The sequence below is a fragment of the Castor canadensis genome, chromosome 2, assembly GCF_047511655.1.
Source record: "Castor canadensis chromosome 2, mCasCan1.hap1v2, whole genome shotgun sequence".
In the NCBI taxonomy this organism is placed as follows: Eukaryota; Metazoa; Chordata; class Mammalia; order Rodentia; family Castoridae; genus Castor; species Castor canadensis.
The window spans coordinates 68,708,006-68,724,995 of record NC_133387.1 but is presented as its reverse complement, the minus strand read 5'-3'; the positions used below and the strand labels follow the sequence as shown (position 1 = coordinate 68,724,995).

Below are 16,990 nucleotides of genomic sequence, written 5' to 3'. Positions count from 1 at the left end.
TCGAGATTCCTGCTCAAAGTGTTACTTTCTTTATTATAATGATGTAACTTTTTCATATCAAAAATAAATTCAAGTAACAAGTCTGATCAAGCTAAACTAGGGCTTTCAAAAGTCTCATCTTTGGGCAGAACTCTTCATTGTGATCTTCCTCATCAAATGAAGTAGAGCAGGTAGCATCAATTTAGTAAAGCAAGCCAAGAGGGCGTCCCTGTCCCTTTCCCTCCCTTCAGAGTGAATGGTACCAAAACAAGCACACCTCAGTGGCTATTTAAGTAGCCGCATGGTAGCATCCAGATTGTTACTAGCTCTAAATTGCCACCAATACCCTGTCCTGATCCCTTCTGCATTCTATATCTGACACCTGTGGTGTTTTTCTATTACCCTAATAGTTCTGTCATCCAATTCTTTGTATTCATTACTTCCAGTCTTACTCTTTGGAGTGGGGCAAACCAAAGTACAACATTATAACAAAAATGGTAACAAATTAAGTATTTTTACAACAATTTTACAATCTTTCCTGGAAGAATCCACTATTGAGCTCATTGAAGGATTCCTTCATAAATGATTGCAATAAGAATGCCAGGAGCAAACCTCTCAGTTCAGGGACCTTTGTGCAATAATTTTCAGATCTGCCCATTCTCTCTTTTCAGATTATGAAGCTTACATTTACTACCACATAGGATAATTGGGACACCTTCATCCAACTTGACTGGCTGTGAGGAATTCCCTGCAGACTCCCACAACAGAAGGTTCCCTGATTATAATAAGTATTCCTAGTGCTGTATAGTGTATAGCACCACTGTGGTGTTGCTTGTGGGGACGTCTGAGGTGGAAAGAGTGGGCATATGCAAACTCTGTACTTCCTGCTCAATTTTTCTGTGAGCCTGAAACTTCTCTTAAAAAAAACAATAAAATCCATTTAAAAATTCTAGGTCACTCAGTCCCTGTGAAACAGTCATCATTTGTAGCATGTGTTGGTACTGGGTTGAACTTGCTAGTCAGGAGCTTTTCTACTTAAGCTACAACCCCAGCCCTTTTTGCTGTGTTTTTTCAGGTTTCCCAGGACAATGTTCAGACTATGACCCTCCAAACTATGGCCTCCCAAATAGCTGGGATCACAAGTATGAACCACCATGCAAAGCTTATTAGTTGAGATGGGGGTTTCACTAACTTTTTGCCTGGGCTGGCCTCGAACTGTAATCCTCCTGATCTTCACCTTCCAAGTAGCTGGAATTATAGATGTGAGTCACCATATTTTATGGGCATGTTTCTTCTTAAACATAGTACTAAGAGACCAGAAGAACTATTTCCACTGTTCTGTAGAGATCCAGCCAAAACCCAGGTCAAGTGTTATTCTTAGCCTCCTGTGAGGTTACAGCAATGTTGGCACAAGGAAGTGAGCACTTAGTACGGGATATATTGATGGGTTCAAGAGTCATTGCTTTTGCATAGGGGAGTGAATAGTGGCCTAGTGGTGTATTTATTCAGTAGGTGAAATGAATGCATTTGGAAATGAAACAAAAAATGAGCAGCTGATGGAACGTGAAAGCAAGATGTGTCAGAGATTGCAAAAGTGGCAGAGCCTGCTCAAAGTAAGGACGTCTGAAGGTCTCCAAAATAACTGGCTGGGCATAGGGGTCCATATAGATAACCCATTTTTAGTTTAGTAAATATCCTACAAGCCACATAAATGCATATCTATGTAAGAGCATACAGAATGTCTAGCATTAAAAAAAAACAAAACAGGTTCAGGACAGTGGTTGTCCTCTGAGGGTGGAGGAGAAAAGAGAATGTGATTGAGGAAAAGGATATAGAGTTTCAACTGTACTGGCAATAATTTATTCCTTTAATTATTTTTTTTTGTGGTGCTGAGGATCACACCCAGGGCCTTGCACATGCTAGGCAAGCTCTCTACCACTAAGCCACATTCCCAGCCTCAGTCATTTATTTCTGAGGCTGGTTATGGATACATGGGAATTAACTACAGTAGTCATGGTCTTATTATTAAAAATCTGGAAAAGATCAAAAGCTAGAAAAATCAGATTATCATCTAAATTTTTTTCTAGATTTTTATATGTATGCAACATACATATTTATTATTGTAAAAGTTGGAACATGTTTACTTATCAGTTTTTAATCTTTGTTTTTCTCACTGAAAAAAATGATTTCACATTTCTCCATATTAGTGGTTCAAGGCCAGCCCAAGCAAAAAGTTCATGAGACCCCCATCTCCACCAATAGCTGGAGGGAGGTGGTTCACACCTGTCATCCCAGCTATGCCGGGAGCATAAGTAGGAGAAATGTGGTCCAGGCTACCCGGGACATAAATGTGAGACCCTATTTGAAAAATAATGAAAGCAAGAAGGACTGAGGGTGTGACTCAAGTGATAGAGTGTCTGTCTGCCTGGTAACTACAACGCCCTGAGTTCAAATCCCAATACTGCCAAAAAAATCACCACCAACAACAAAATAAAAAGTCACGACTTCATCAGGGGACAAAAGCAAGAATGACCAAAATAATATTGAATCGTGGACAATCTATGCTAGTGTTTTCTAATAGGCTGGGTCTCTGGGAAGCAAACAGTAAGCTCTGTGAGGTCTGCTCATCTGTATTAATGAAAATCACAACAATAAGCTAAGTCTGACTATGTACCGGCTATTGTGCTTGGTGCTTTGCTCAGTTTTTTTTTGGAAACAGAGTCTCACTATGTAGCCCCAACTAGCCTGGAACTTGCTATGTGGTCCAGGGGTGCCTTGAACTTGAGATCCTCCTGCCTCAGCCTCACTCATGCTGGGATTACAGGCACATGCCATCACGCCTGACACAATTTTCTTTTTTAATCCTAACAACTCTGAGAGGTAGCTACCACTATTACCCCCATTTTACAATCTAGGACACGGAGGTGTAGGGAAATTCATTACAATATAACCAAAATCTCACAGGTAGAAGGTGGTGGAAAGAAGGCTCTAACTCATGTCTGTTGAAGTTCAAATTCTGAGACACCAATTGCCTTTCTCCTCTGACCATTCCCACCACCTGGCATGGTAGCTGGTCTGCAGTAAGCACTTGGTAATATTTGCCGAATGGATCAGTAACGTGGGATTATAGCACTGTTATGAAACTAGTGACAACCTCACTAACTCTTTGGTACGTCTGCATGGCCTCACATTGTTTGGAAAGCTAAAATGTGGGCAGTTAAATGACTCCAAGTCCACCATTAATGCTGGCACATCAGTTTTGCATAGCGTCATCCCCGAGCTAGAGTGACATCATGTTCTTATCAGCATCTTCCAAGCCTCAGTAACATGCTTTATATAGAACATATATTTAGCTCCAAGGACTTCCTAAAATCTAATTAATGTAATCTATATCCTTCTTGTGCATCTCTTTTGCATACTGAATCATCTCTGAATCTAATGTTCCTTTTCATTTATAATTACCAAGACATTTACATTTTGCATTTTATAGACTCATAATTAGAAAGGGCTTGAAGCTGCATCTCCAATCATATTGTTTTAAAAAATAAAAATGAAAAGAAACCTTGAAATAATAATAATTTCTAAATAACGTATTTTTTTGAGACAGGGTCTCACTCTATAGCCCAGTTTGGCCTTGAATTTATAATCCTCCTGCTTCAGCCTCTCAAATGCTGGGATTACAGGTATGTGCCATCATGCCCAGCTTTCAAAATAATAACTTTTTTGGTACTTGCTACCTGCCAATCCTTGGTCCAAGTGCTCCTCAACTATTCTTATTTAAGAATAGAAGGAAGTAGATACTCTTTAACACTCCATTCTGTAGAGAAGGAAAGTCAGGCATGGTAATTTGCTCAGATGGCTAGTATGTAACAGGGGTAAAATCTGAATCCAGGTCCATCCAACTCTAAACTTGAACTTTCAGTCACTACCTTACATGGTCACTTTGTCTCCTTAAGACTAGAATACAAGTTCATTGAATACCAGACTTATCTTTACTTCATTCTACCACTTTGTTTCCACTTACACTTTTTAAGTGCAGTAACTTTTCTGAAACCATTCTAAGCAATGATTTACAAAGCCTGATTCTTCTTTGTGTTACTCCTGATTCTTCTGCTTCTTTTAGGGAATGTTTTCCATGGTTCACAAAGTATATTAGGTGATCATAGATTCTTCAGCTCAAGTTAAAGAGAGAAAGAAGAGTGACTGTTGTAAGAAACAGTACTTACATAGATAATGGAGAGAACACCATTGTAGTTTTTGGTTGAAACATTGAGGACAATCTTCAGCTGTGAGACCAGCACTTGGAAGGCAGCTGCTGTAGTGAATCCACCAATTAAAGGGTCTGCCAAGTACCTCACTATGAATCCAATCTGCAAAGCTCCAAATATCAGCTGGGATAAGAAGAAAAAGGAAAAAAATGAAATGTTTGCCTGACAGAACCAATCTTGAAATATGAACAAATTAAGCTTAATACCAGTCAAAACAGTCATAGGCTTCCTGCAGCACAAAAATGCTTGTAGAAAACAAATACGAATTTCTTAATGGCCTGACTCTCTCCTCTCCTCCATCACTTTAAAAATTTGAAGCCATGTGGAATATAGACCTTGAGGTACTTCTGTATACTTACTAAGAAGAGCAGAAAGTCACTTTCTGATTTTCAGGCCCTACGGCCCTGCTCACCAGATACTGCTCCATTGTGACTCTGCACACTTCCCTTCTGTAGTCCTCAAGTGAATCACTCATGTTATTCTGCTTTTTTTCTGTTTCTGACTTTGATGGTAAGTGAGCTATTTTAGCATCTTACCTAAAACAATGTAATTTAGAATATAACTTTGGAGGTCAGGAAATTACTTTGTTTTGCATAAGATAAATCTTTAAGTCCACATGTTTTTAAATTAATTATTTCAAATAATAATTACATCCATCTATATTTTGCATGTAAGTCCATTACCTGTATGATTCCAACCAAAAGAGTAAGGGTGCTTGCGATCAGTACTCTCTCTGCATCTCTGGCTGTAGTGTCTACCACAGTGGCATTCAATGCAGTTCCATTACTATCAGACACGAGAAAGCGCTCATCAGGCGCCATGCTCAGAACAACAGATCCCACCATTAAACTGACCACAGGGAAAGGTCCTGGGGAAAAAAGGGGACTGTCAACTAACCAAGTATTAATGACAAATATTTTAATCACAAATATTGAAACTCAATATGTCTACATAGGATTAGAAAGATGTGTGAAATAATTAGCTGTGACCAGGAAAATATTGCTTGTACATACACACACACACACACAAAGCTGAAAAGCAGATATCTCAAGGCATTCATGAACCACAAATGGCCAAGAGAGATGGGTAGGTGGGTAATCACAGTATTTGGGATACTTCATGAATCCGAGGGCCCAGGGCCCAACATATTGTTTGTGTGATCCTCAGGTGTAGGGGGCAGAGTGGGAGAAGCTGTCAGACAGAGAGGTTTTCTGGCAGAGTCAATGTATAAATTGAATCCTTACTTGTTCTACCTAATTTTTATTCCATATAATCTCATCTCTAGAGTGTCCAATATCCTCATCTCTGGACCCAAGCACCTTGATAAATATCACAAGTATAGTTTCTCTTTTTTTGCTTTGCAAGACCAAAAAAAACCCACTTTTGAATGTGTAATGCCAGTTGGTAAGATCCTGTGTTTTTAAAAAGTTCTGATTTCTTCCAGCAACTGGTCCAGTCACTACTGATATTTTTACCATGGTAATGGTGATGATCCTACTTTTTGATAATAAAAGGCTTTATAGTTGGGAGGATTCAATGCAAATCCAATAACCTGGGATGTAGAGAACACCAGAGAAAAATCAGCTCTGTGTTCCTTGCCTAGGGAAGCATTTGTCACTGACTGATTCTCCAAGTGAGGAAGTTCTTTCACTCAATATCCTCCTCCTAATCTCCTTCAGACATGGCAGTGAGCTAGATACTGGGAGAGATACAACTAAACTCAAGGACGCAGTCTGAGGGTAGCGAGGTGTATTTCTACGAAGAGGACTATCCAGGTAGACATGGCTAGCCAGCAGGTAGTTTTAAGAGCAAAATTATTTCTATTATAAACATCAAAGTTGTATAAAATAACATTAAAACATTCATTTACTAGAACATTCTAGCTAAAGAGAACTTAAGTTTTAGGAATGACAGAATACCTACGATGTGCCATTCCAAGAAGGAAAGGTAAGCTTGGTCTCTAAATTGTTTTGGCAGGATTTGCCAGTCTTGGGGTGGGGGCATGACTCAAGTTGTGGAGCACCTGCCTAGCAAGCGCAAGGCCCTGGGTTCAAACCCCAAGACCACCAAAAAAACATTCCCAGTCTTCTAATATTATTGGTTTCAAATAAGTATGGTCTTTAAGGAAATAATGAATATATATTTGATGAACATAATTTAATAAATTCAAAGTTCCTCTAGTAAAGTAAGTGGGTTCAAAGATCTCATGAAGATTTTTTTTCTATTATTGTACATTTTGGAAGAGAACACCAGTCAACTTTATTATACTATCAAAATTCAAAATATGCTAAAAATCTAAAGTAGGTTTTCATTGTCAGTCTTCCAATTTTATTCTCTTTATGAAAACAAAGTTATGTATAAAGCTAACCAACATCATTCAATAGCCAAAAATAGGAAAAACACTGAAACCCGCTTTCCCAGGAAAGTGTTAACAAAGATACGGCAGAATGGAGCATATACTCCAGACAAAACTCTTTAAACATAAACAAAGCTAACTGTAAAATACACTCGTGATTACCAACGGAGATGTGCCTCGATGTTCCAAAGATAAAGTATGTCAGGATAGGAAAGAAGGCGGAGTAGAGACCATATCCAACAGGAACGGAAGCTAGCAGCGCATACGCCATCCCTAAAAGGACAACCAAAACAGATTCACAAACAAAAGTTATAGCACACTTACACTGTACAGAGAAAGGCCTTGATTTAGGGACTTAACACATCAGTCTGTTCCAAGTGGTTTTCTTTTTTGTGTGTATGTGTGGTTCTGGGATTTGAATATGGGGCCTCAGGCTTGCTAGGCAGATAAACACTCTACTGTTTGAGCCGCATCCCAGCCCTAGTTTTCTCATTTTGCATACACTGTGGTGGTGTTAGGGTATAGAACATGGTTTAGCCAGCAGGGATAATGATTGCTTCTACTAGCATCACCTGCTCAAATGAACTGCAGTAATTGATTTTCAGTGGGAAAAACAATCAAGTCAGTTGTTGATTACAAACCTGGTTAAGACCAGTTTTGCATGTGGACAGTTTTGTTTGAGCTCAGTGTTCCCCAATGTTCTGAGGGACTCAAAAAAGACATTGTTTCTCTTGCCTTTCCTTTCTTGTTGGGGAACAGAAGTTAGATATAAACAAGAAAAAAAATATGGCAATTGTACTTAGCAACAGGCAAGACAAACTCTCTGCCCTGGTAAAGGAGAACAACTCTACTGTAAGTAAGCCATACCAGTAGGCCTCAGGGCTGTGAATGTCAGGCTAGAGAAATCAACACTGCAGTGGACTTGGAGTTGGAAGAAGATAATGAGAATAAAGACACATTATTTCTTGGTGAAATACTTACGTAGTCAGTGCATCTTACTTACTCCATCCTACCTCCCACACTTCACTCTCATGAGAGAAAATGAAGCTGTTTGATCCTTGAGTCATTATGAAGGACTAGATTTATAACAAGTTTTAAAAAGTGGTAACAACCCAAATGACCTGGTCTACAGGCACTCAAAATTATTTATTTATGACTATCCCTCAAAAGGAAAGTGGTTAGGTAAATTATACTTCATATATTATAATTCTATGTTGCTGAGATTCTCTTGGTGTGTGTAATTCTATAAATACAATTTATGTTATGTATAGAAGCACACTAACATGGAGAAATATGAAATAATTTTTTAAAGTGAGAAAACAAAGATTAAAAACTGAAAAGCATACATGCTCCCACTCTTATAAAAGTAAACTTGTATGTTGCATATATTCTTAAATCTGGAAAAAATATAATATAATAATCTAATCTTTGTGGATTTTTAATCTTTTCCAGATTTTTAATGTACAAAAAGACAATGAATAATATAGTAAATTCCCATGTATCTACAATCCAGCCTCAGAAATAAATGATTGGGGTTGGGAATGTGGCTCAGTGGTAGAGAGCTTGCCTAGCATGTACAAGGTCCTAAGTTTGATCCTCAGCACTGCAAAAAAAAAAAAGAATTAAAGGAATAGAGGAATAAAATTTAAAGGAATAAAGTTAAAACTTGGTATCCTTTTCCTCAATCACATCCTCTTTCCTCCTTCACATTCAGAAGACACCACTGTCCTGAACTTGGTACTTTTTATTCCTAGACATTGTGTGTGTGTGTGTATATATATATATATATATATATATGTAATTTTTTTCCAGTAGGAAAAACAATCAAGTTGTATATATATATGCATTTATGTGTTTAGTAGGACATTTACTTAACTATGAATGGGTTACTATATGGTAGGATCAACCAAGACTTTCAGTTTGTAAAGAAGATTTTTTTTCTTCATGTTCCTTATATGTGTTTTCCAGTTTTCTAGTATGAACATTCATTCACTCAACTACTATTGATTATGCCTCTACCTTGTGCCAGTTACTGTTAAAGTCTCTGTCCTAGATTTTGCATTCTAGAAAAAATACGTATTATTGGTGCAATTGCTTACTATGCGAATTACAACAGGAGTTGTAATAGTCAGTAGTCTTAATAAGTTGGAATAGAATTAAAAGGTGGATTCACAAAGGGAAGACAAGAAAGAAGAAGCAGGGATGAAAGCACAATCTATTTATTTCCTATGGCAATTTTTCAAGATCTGCTCAAGCTTCCAGTTCCCTAATCTGGGCTTTTCAGGTTTTGTTTTACCCTGTCCCTGCTCCTTCAGCATTTCATATGCCAGGAAAATGGGGACATTTTCCATTTTCATGTAGCGTCTCTCTAGTGACAACTGCTACTCAGGTGCATGGTCATCATCTTTATTACAAAGGAATTGGTACAATAATTTTGAAATTAAACAGATTGTAAAGAAACCTAGACCACTGACTTAAATTATGTAATCTCTGTGTTATCATCTGTGATGCATAGGCTGGTGGATTGTACTGGTAAATCAGTGCTGATAAATATTTAAAAACATCCACAAGGCAAGACCTCTCACCATGAGGACACAAGAAGACGGGCCCTAAATCTGTAGGCACCTACATGTTAGACTCACAAGCTTCAAGAACCATGAGGAATAAATGTCTGTTGATTATTGAATAAGTAAGTGAAAAAATAAATGCCCAAGACAGAAAGTAGACAGCAGACTCCCCATAGCTGTGAGTAAAGATGAGCACTAACAGTGTTGCATAGATCTTTCGCTACCTAACAGGAATTTTTTATTTTAATAGCAAAAATCAAAAAGGCTCCATGACCCTGAGTAGCTCCCTGGCTTCTCAGCAATGTGAGCCTGTCACTTCTGATGAATTTCCCACTGCTCCCCAGTGCCTGGCCAGTGAGATGGTCATGGAACCTGATATCACTGGGAATGGCAGTATTTCCTGTGCCTCCTTCTCTCCAACAGGTCCTCAGAGACCTCCAGCCCACCACTCCAGAATCCTTACTGCAGCATTTCTTCACCCTTCTAAGGCTTCTAGTACTAACTAATCCACTCTCTCCAGATGGTTAGCACCATCCTGTCCTTACTTCCAGCACACTCCATGGAATTGCACAAATACTCCCTTGCTTCTCCCCCATTCCTCCTTCCTTTTACTGCTAAAAGCCCAATCTGGTTAAACCCAAACATCCACTTTTTTCATGACAGCCTTCAAGCAGCTAGACAAACTGCACATGTAGAATTCATAAGAGATATTCTCAGGATACTTTTCATTCAAGCTCCAAGCCCCTGTGCACCTGTACCATTTGGCTTCCTTTGACAATGGAGGGAACCTCCTTGTCGTCTTCAAGGAGTAATCCTCCCACTCTGTCAGGACCCGTCCACACTGCCCCTTTTCATGACTTTGCTTCTAGTAGTTTCTCCTCTACCTCTTGGAGCACAGGTTACCTCTTTCCCTCTACTAGGTTATTCCTACCAGTTCATAAATATGCTTTACCAGCTCCTGTATTAAAAGAAAAACTTTGCTCTACCTTCATCCTTTATCTCCCTCCAACCCACAGTAGAACTTCTTAAAAGCAGTCTGTGAACTGCCACCATTCTCTACCCTTTATCTGCTCCTCTTTTTTTTTTAATTGTTTTAATTTCTCTCTTGGCTTCCAATCTCTCATTCCTCTGTTTGTTCCTTTTCTCCAACTTCTTGAGTCTTTGTCAGGCTCTTTGTTGCTTCTTCCTCATCTTCCTAACCTCTAACTATGCTAGCCTTCTTTTCTTCCCCATCTGCCCTTTCCTCCTAGCTGGTCACAGGCATTCCCACTCTTTCATTTCATTTATTTATTTACTTAGTGGCGTGAGGGTTGAATCCAAGTCTTTTTACATGCCAGACAAGCGCTCTACCATCAAGCGACATGGCAGCCCTTGAATTTTTGGGACAGGTCTCTCTATATAGCTCTAGCTGGCCTGGAACTCATGATCCCACTGTCTCCGTCTCCCCATGTGCCCAGCTCCTATTCTTTTAAATTATTACCTCTAAAGTAGTGCTTTCCTGATTTTTACGTCTAGTCCAAAGTTTTCCTCTAACCTTCACATAGTACTAGCTCCCCCTTTTGTTTGGCATCTCCAATTAGATGCCTCACATGCATCTTAAACTCAGCATGTCCAAAAGGAAACCCTTGATTTTTCATCCCAAACCTGCTCTGCAGCCAGTGTTGGCCATTTTAACAAATGACACCATCATCTCCCTACTTGCATAAGCCAACACCATAGAGCAGTTTGTGGATTTCATTTGCATTCACCAGTATATATTGGTGATTCTTGACGCAAAATGTATTTTACATAGGTCTCTCCGTGTCCTGCCTGTCTAGTTCAAACTGACATACCTGTCCTCAGGGCTGGGTTTAGGGTTTAGGGTGAGGCAAGTGAGGTGCCTAGGGTACAGAATTTAAATACACCCACCCCCACACCAAGAGTGAGTTGCTCATCCTCTCCTGGGCCTTGCCTAACTTTATCACATATCTCATCGTTACCTACCCTCCCCAACTGCTCTCCACCCACACTGGAATTCTTCCTGTTCCTCCCTGGAAAATACTAAGCAGTTTTCTTCCTCAGGGCCTTTGCACCTTAACCAGATCCTCTTCTTGTGGCTTGTCACATGTCTCCTTCTCATCCTTTGATCTCTGTCTGAATCTTACCTCCTCAGTAAGGAATTCCTTGACCATTGTATATAAAATAGACCTTCCTTCCCAAGTTAATTTCTATTATGGCACATTTAATCCATCACAATGAATATCACAATCTATAGTTGTTTTTCTATTTATATACTTATTTAATTCCCATCTCTACCACTGGAAGTGGGCTTCATGAGCTCAGTATCTGTGCCTATTAGTAAATTACTGAGTCCTCATGGCTGAATACCTGGCCTACAGATTTACTTCATAAATATTTATTACATGGATAAATGATAAACAAATATATGTATGAGTCAGATTAACTTTCCAGGAACTCAGCTTACAAAGATAACTTTATAGGGATCTGTTTCTGGAAAAACATACTACCTATAAAGCAAGGAACTACATACAGTACACAAGTTATGATTGTAGGAATTAGACTCTGGCTTCAATCCCTCCTCCACCACTTGCCAGCTCTGTGACCTTGGGCTAGATTTAATAGATTTCTCATCTATTGAAACAGAAATCATAATAACACCTCCCTTACAGGGTTGGTGTGAGGATTAAACAACTGGCCAAAGTCCTTCCTGTTTGAACATATTAAACAAAGTTAATCTTTATAATGTACTTATCTATGAAAAGTGGAGGGGGGCTAGAGCTTGAAATACCATTTTTCCTATATAAAGATGATTCAGTACAGGAATTAAAGTCAGTCCTCTTTACTAAATATTTATGGAGTCATACATTATGTGCCGATCCCTGCCACATGAACATGAGTCAGACATGGCTCCTGACCCCAGGAGCCCAGGGTGCTGCCATGTTCATGACTGTTCTCGAGACCTGTTGCATTGCTCCTAGACCCATCCTGCTCGCTCAACTGCACCTGTAGGATCCAGATGTGTTGGTTCCAACTGAGGCGCATGTTAGTGCTACAGAACATCCTTCTTCTCTGTGGGCATCTACCTGGTCTGGTCTGAGTAATCTGGGGAGGTTTTTAGCCCACAATATTGCTCAATATTTATTACTAACTTCTGAAGTAGTCCAGTTTCAAACCATCTTTCTACACATATCCACACCTTACACGACTTCCCATCACTTGGCAAATTCAGACTTAACCTTCAGGGAAACTCAGCTTTGACAACTCAACTTTCAGGAAGCTTTTCCACTCTCCTGACTAGGTACAGCACTTTTCATTGGCACTTCCTTAGCAGGGGACATTACTCTGCTACAGCCCTTAGCACACTGAATTTTAAGCATCTATTTCTCCACCAGACTGTGACCCCTTGAAAGTAGGTAGTGCATCTTATTCTTGACAGCATACCTAGTACCTGCCATGTACTAGGTGCACCTTAAAATCCTAATAAATAGTCCAGGTGCCAGTGGCTCATGCCTGTAATCCTAGCTACTTGGGGACAGAGATCAGGAGGATCTCGGTTCAAAGCCAGCCCAGGCAAATAATTTATGAGACCCTATCTCAAAAATAACCAACACAAAAAAGGGATGGCAGAGTGGCTCAAGTGGTAGAGTGCCTGCCTAGCAAGTGTGAGACCCTGAGTTCAAACCCCGGTACCACCAAAAAATTATAATAAATAAATGAGATTTGTTTTCATGGTTTGGAAGCTTTTAGGGAACTAGGCAGGTTAGTAGAGAATGAAAAAACAAGATGGTGAGGATGAGGGACAGAGGAGGGTGCCCTTACTGCAACATATCAACAGTGCAGAAGATTTCTAATATGCTCATGGAAACATTACGAAAGAAACTCACTTTCTAAAATAAAAACAAAACCCCAGAGACATTTTCCAAGAAGATTAAGATAAGAGGATGAATGAAGGCAGGGGATGAAAAAGAATGGGGTGAAAAAATACTAATGTATAGTCCAGGCTAAGACACTTTCTTCACTGATCTTTAAACTAGCTCCACACTGAAGGTCAAGATCTATGTGTCGAATGTAAAATAATTTAATGAGTTGAAATGATCATTTTTTTTAAAAAAATAAGCCAAATAGAAGAGGATAGAAAATATCAGAGTCTACCACTTATAGTTAGGATAAATATTATTTCAAAAAACTTCAGCTTCATGTGTACAGATCATGATGTAACACATATTTCTTACTATGAATAGTTGCCAGTAAGTTTGGGGAGCTACTGCTTGATATATGCGTCTAAATTGAAGCCACACAGTTACAGAAGCAGCAATGTTCCTTGGGAAGAGACTATATGGAAGAGAAAAGAGGTGGATCTCTCTAAGTGACCCTAGAGGAATGATGAAGGCCTTGAAGGGTGAGCAAGTAGTTGGTACAGACCCATGGGGGAGTTATGAACTCTCAGTCATTCAAGACCCAATCCACCGTCTTACCTTGCAACGTGCCCACTAGCCCAGTACTAACTCCTGAAATAATGTCACTAAGCAGCCATTCCTTGACTCGGTATTTCGGAAGCCAGTCCAGGATGGGCAGGAGAATCTTCAGTACACCAAGGGCTCTCTTCCTTGAACAACTGTCAAAAAGCAAGAAAACTGGATTTCCAATCCAATTTTGATTATCAATTACATAGTTATAAACTGATTTTTATGAGAATTTCATGAAAAACATTAACACTGAAGTGCTTCCCATGCTTTTACCAAGAATTGTAGCTATACTTTTAAATGCACTGTCCGAGGAAGGGCAGGATTAAGTGTCCATCCCCTCTTCCACCTTTTCAATTCTCTGAGAGAATACTTCTAAACAAGAACCCATTTTCTAGCCCAGACAGAGAGTGATCAATGTGGAGTCTCTGAGTGGAGATTAATTTTTAGACTTCTAACCCTGGCACCACCTTCTTTTCTTTAAAGAAAAATAGACACACTGTATATTTTGGCAATACAAGCTTGGAGCTAGATTTTTGTAGATTTTACAAAAGTCTTAACATGTTAACTATATAGCTTGCACCTCGCTACTAAGCAATTTTAAATTCAATAACCTCTAGATAAAAGAAATTATCAACAAAGGTGTATATCACTTGAGTCCTGATTCTTAAATGTTTTCTTTAAATTATGACATTTATGAGAAATGTTAATGATGACTCAATTTTTAACATTATGGAATCATTTTTAGGTGAATAACAAAATGTGGTTGTATTTTTAAAAAGACTCTTTAGAGATCCACACTAAAAGATATATAGACATAGATATATAGATAAAGATATATAGATATAGTTATATAGATAAAGATATATAGATATGAGATGGGCCCGCCTCATCCATGCCGTATCTCTGGATTCAGTCAACTGCAGATAAAAAACAATCAGGACAAAATGTTGTGTCTGTACTGAACGTGTTCAGATTTTTCCTGTCATTATTTCCTAAACAATACAGTATAACAGCTAATTATACAGCGTTTATGTGTATTGGATGTCACACAGATGCTTAAACTCTACAGGGTGGCATGCATAGATTATAGGCAAATACTACTATGCCATTTTCTATAGGGGACTTGAGCATCTTTGAATTTTGGTATCTGCAGGGTCCTGGAACCAATCCTCATGGATACCAAGGGATAACTACAACAGGTGAAAGATCCACTGTATGGGACTTGCTTCAAAGTAATACAGGAGTGACAAGTGGGTGGCAGTGAAGGAGACAATATTAACTGTTGAAGCTGGTCATGAGTAAGAAATTAGGGTGGTTATTATGTTACCATGTCTACTTTTGTATATATTATATATATCATGCTGGATAATAAAAGGGTGTTTTTTAAAGTTGACAATTAGTTGACTTTCATAAGATCTTTATGTTTGTGGTACCTACTTCTGGGTGGCACATTTGGGTTTAGAGACATATTGGGTTTCCTTAGGGGCCCCACTGCCTCCTGGTGAACACATGGAGCTTATGGCTCTCTTGTTCTCTAGCTTTCATTCTAGGCAGCTAACTACTATCGTGGTAACGCCAACTATACTATCCGCCTACATTGGCTTGAAGCTTTTAAGGACTCCCGTCCAGGTGGTGCGTTTTATCCATCTTCTCTTTGAACCACTCTTTATAACCCTCTTCCTCAGTCTGACCTTCACAAGAAGAAAGTAGAGACGCAGAGAAATTAGAGTACCCTAAGGTGAACAACAGGTCTCATCAAGAAAGGAAAAAGCTAGATGGGGAAGAGGGGCTCGGGGACCCACTCTCCCCAAAGGTGAGTTTCCCAGACAAAAAAGTTATAGTGATTCTGGCCGGAGATTGATGGAGCCACCCTCGAAGCTGGAAGCGGGGCGTCGCGGTGTCAGAGGCAGCCAGCATCCCGGTGCCGAGCGCCGTGGGCACTACCTGCAGCTCTTGACCAGGCGCTCCCGCAGCGTCTTGCGCTCTTGCAGGCGCCGCTCCTGCTGCTGCTGTAAGGCGAGCTCGGTGTAGACTGGCCGCGACACCACGTAGCTACAGCTGTACTCTGGAAGCTGCGGCGGCTCCGACCTGCCGCCCGGCGTTGCCATGACCTGCGAACCCGAGGAGCACCAGGAGGTGGAGGTGAGACCAGGGAAGACGATCGGAGGTGAAGAGCAGGACGCAGAGGCTGTGAGCCACCTGTTGCCTGTCGACCCTGGCGAGCCTGGTTCGCCTCCTGCTGTCCTCACGCCCTCACGGTGGTGCGCACTTGCAGGGGGTACCTGAGGACCTTCGGGCCCCATGACCTGCCCCTGCTCCCCGGAACCCTCCTACTCTCAAGGCAGTGAGCCTCGCTTTGGGGCTTCAGGAGCTGGACCCGGCCTCCTCGGTGGGCAGCCAGGGCGCTGTCCGCGTCCTGAAATCTCCCTGGCACAGGGCTGGGGCAGGGGATCGGGGTGCTTGCGCGTGCGGGGCGGGGGGTGGGGGTGGGGAAAATCGCGTCCCTCCTTCCAATCACGCGCACTGGGACAGGTGCACAGTTCCCGGGCGGGACGCGGGACCCTCAGGGCGAGCTCCTGGGGTCCGCAGGTTGCGTTCGCCGGAGGCAAATTCCAGCAACAGGTCGGAACTCTCTTGAGGCTAATGGAGCGGTCTCCCTAGTCCTGGACCCGAGCCTTCTCCTCTCAGCGTCTCGGACAGGTCCCATCCCCGCAGAGTTATGAGGGAGGGAGTGGCGGAGTGCGCCGCATCTTCAGCTGTGAACTCACCTGCTCCGCTCGCGCGCTCCGCCCGGAATGCCCTGGGGACAGCCGGTCCGCTGCCTTTATACTGCTCGCTTGCAGCAGGCAGTGAGGCTCTTATTTATGGAGCAACAGAGACACCTTGGTCTAGAGGAAGGACGCACAGTGACTGCGCTCTTTCCCCACGGATCCTGCCGGGAAAGAAATCCTACCCTTCTCTCGCTCTTTCGTTTTCCCGAACGCGGGAGGACCACCCGGATCCTTCACTCATCCCCTAACTTCTTAAGCCAGCTTCGAGGTCACGGGCGGGTCAGTCCCTGTGGGATTCGTTTCCGGATAGCAGCGCTGGCTTACGTGGGAGCACTGACTTTGACTCCTCGGTTATGTGAATTTGGAAGCTCTAGCACAGGTGCCCTCATAACCAGGTGGGGAGGAGGAGGGTCGCAGTAGTTGGATTTGTATGTTAATAAAGCTTTGGGTTTCTAGAAAGCCTTTTAGGAGTACTCAGCGGGTGGTGGTTTATAGAGAACACAGTTTACTCATGGATTTTAGATACATATTCTGTAAACTTTTGTGTGCCTGGGTGTTCTATTTCACAGTCAAAAGCAAGTGT

The 16,990-nt window shown here is 41.0% G+C and overlaps 1 protein-coding gene across 3 annotated transcripts in view; it reads right to left on the bottom strand.

The window, feature by feature from the left end:
• Slc26a4 (solute carrier family 26 member 4) overlaps positions 1–16,505 on the bottom strand; it is a 48,169-nt gene extending 31,664 nt beyond the window's left edge. The window contains exons 1-6 of one of the 3 annotated variants that reach the window (XM_074064991.1): positions 16,405–16,505; positions 15,581–15,747; positions 13,646–13,785; positions 6,766–6,876; positions 4,931–5,115; positions 4,206–4,370 (exon numbers count right to left, since the gene is read on the bottom strand). In XM_074064991.1, coding sequence (XP_073921092.1) covers positions 4,206–4,370; positions 4,931–5,115; positions 6,766–6,876; positions 13,646–13,785; positions 15,581–15,744 — 765 coding nt within the window. In that variant the 5' untranslated portion in view covers positions 15,745–15,747; positions 16,405–16,505. Of the gene's footprint in view, positions 1–4,205; positions 4,371–4,930; positions 5,116–6,765; positions 6,877–13,645; positions 13,786–15,580; positions 16,070–16,404 lie in introns of those variants that run through there. The other 2 variants (XM_020171835.2, XM_074064990.1) reach the window with 2 other exon arrangements.
• Positions 16,506–16,990: the final 485 nt, after the last annotated feature.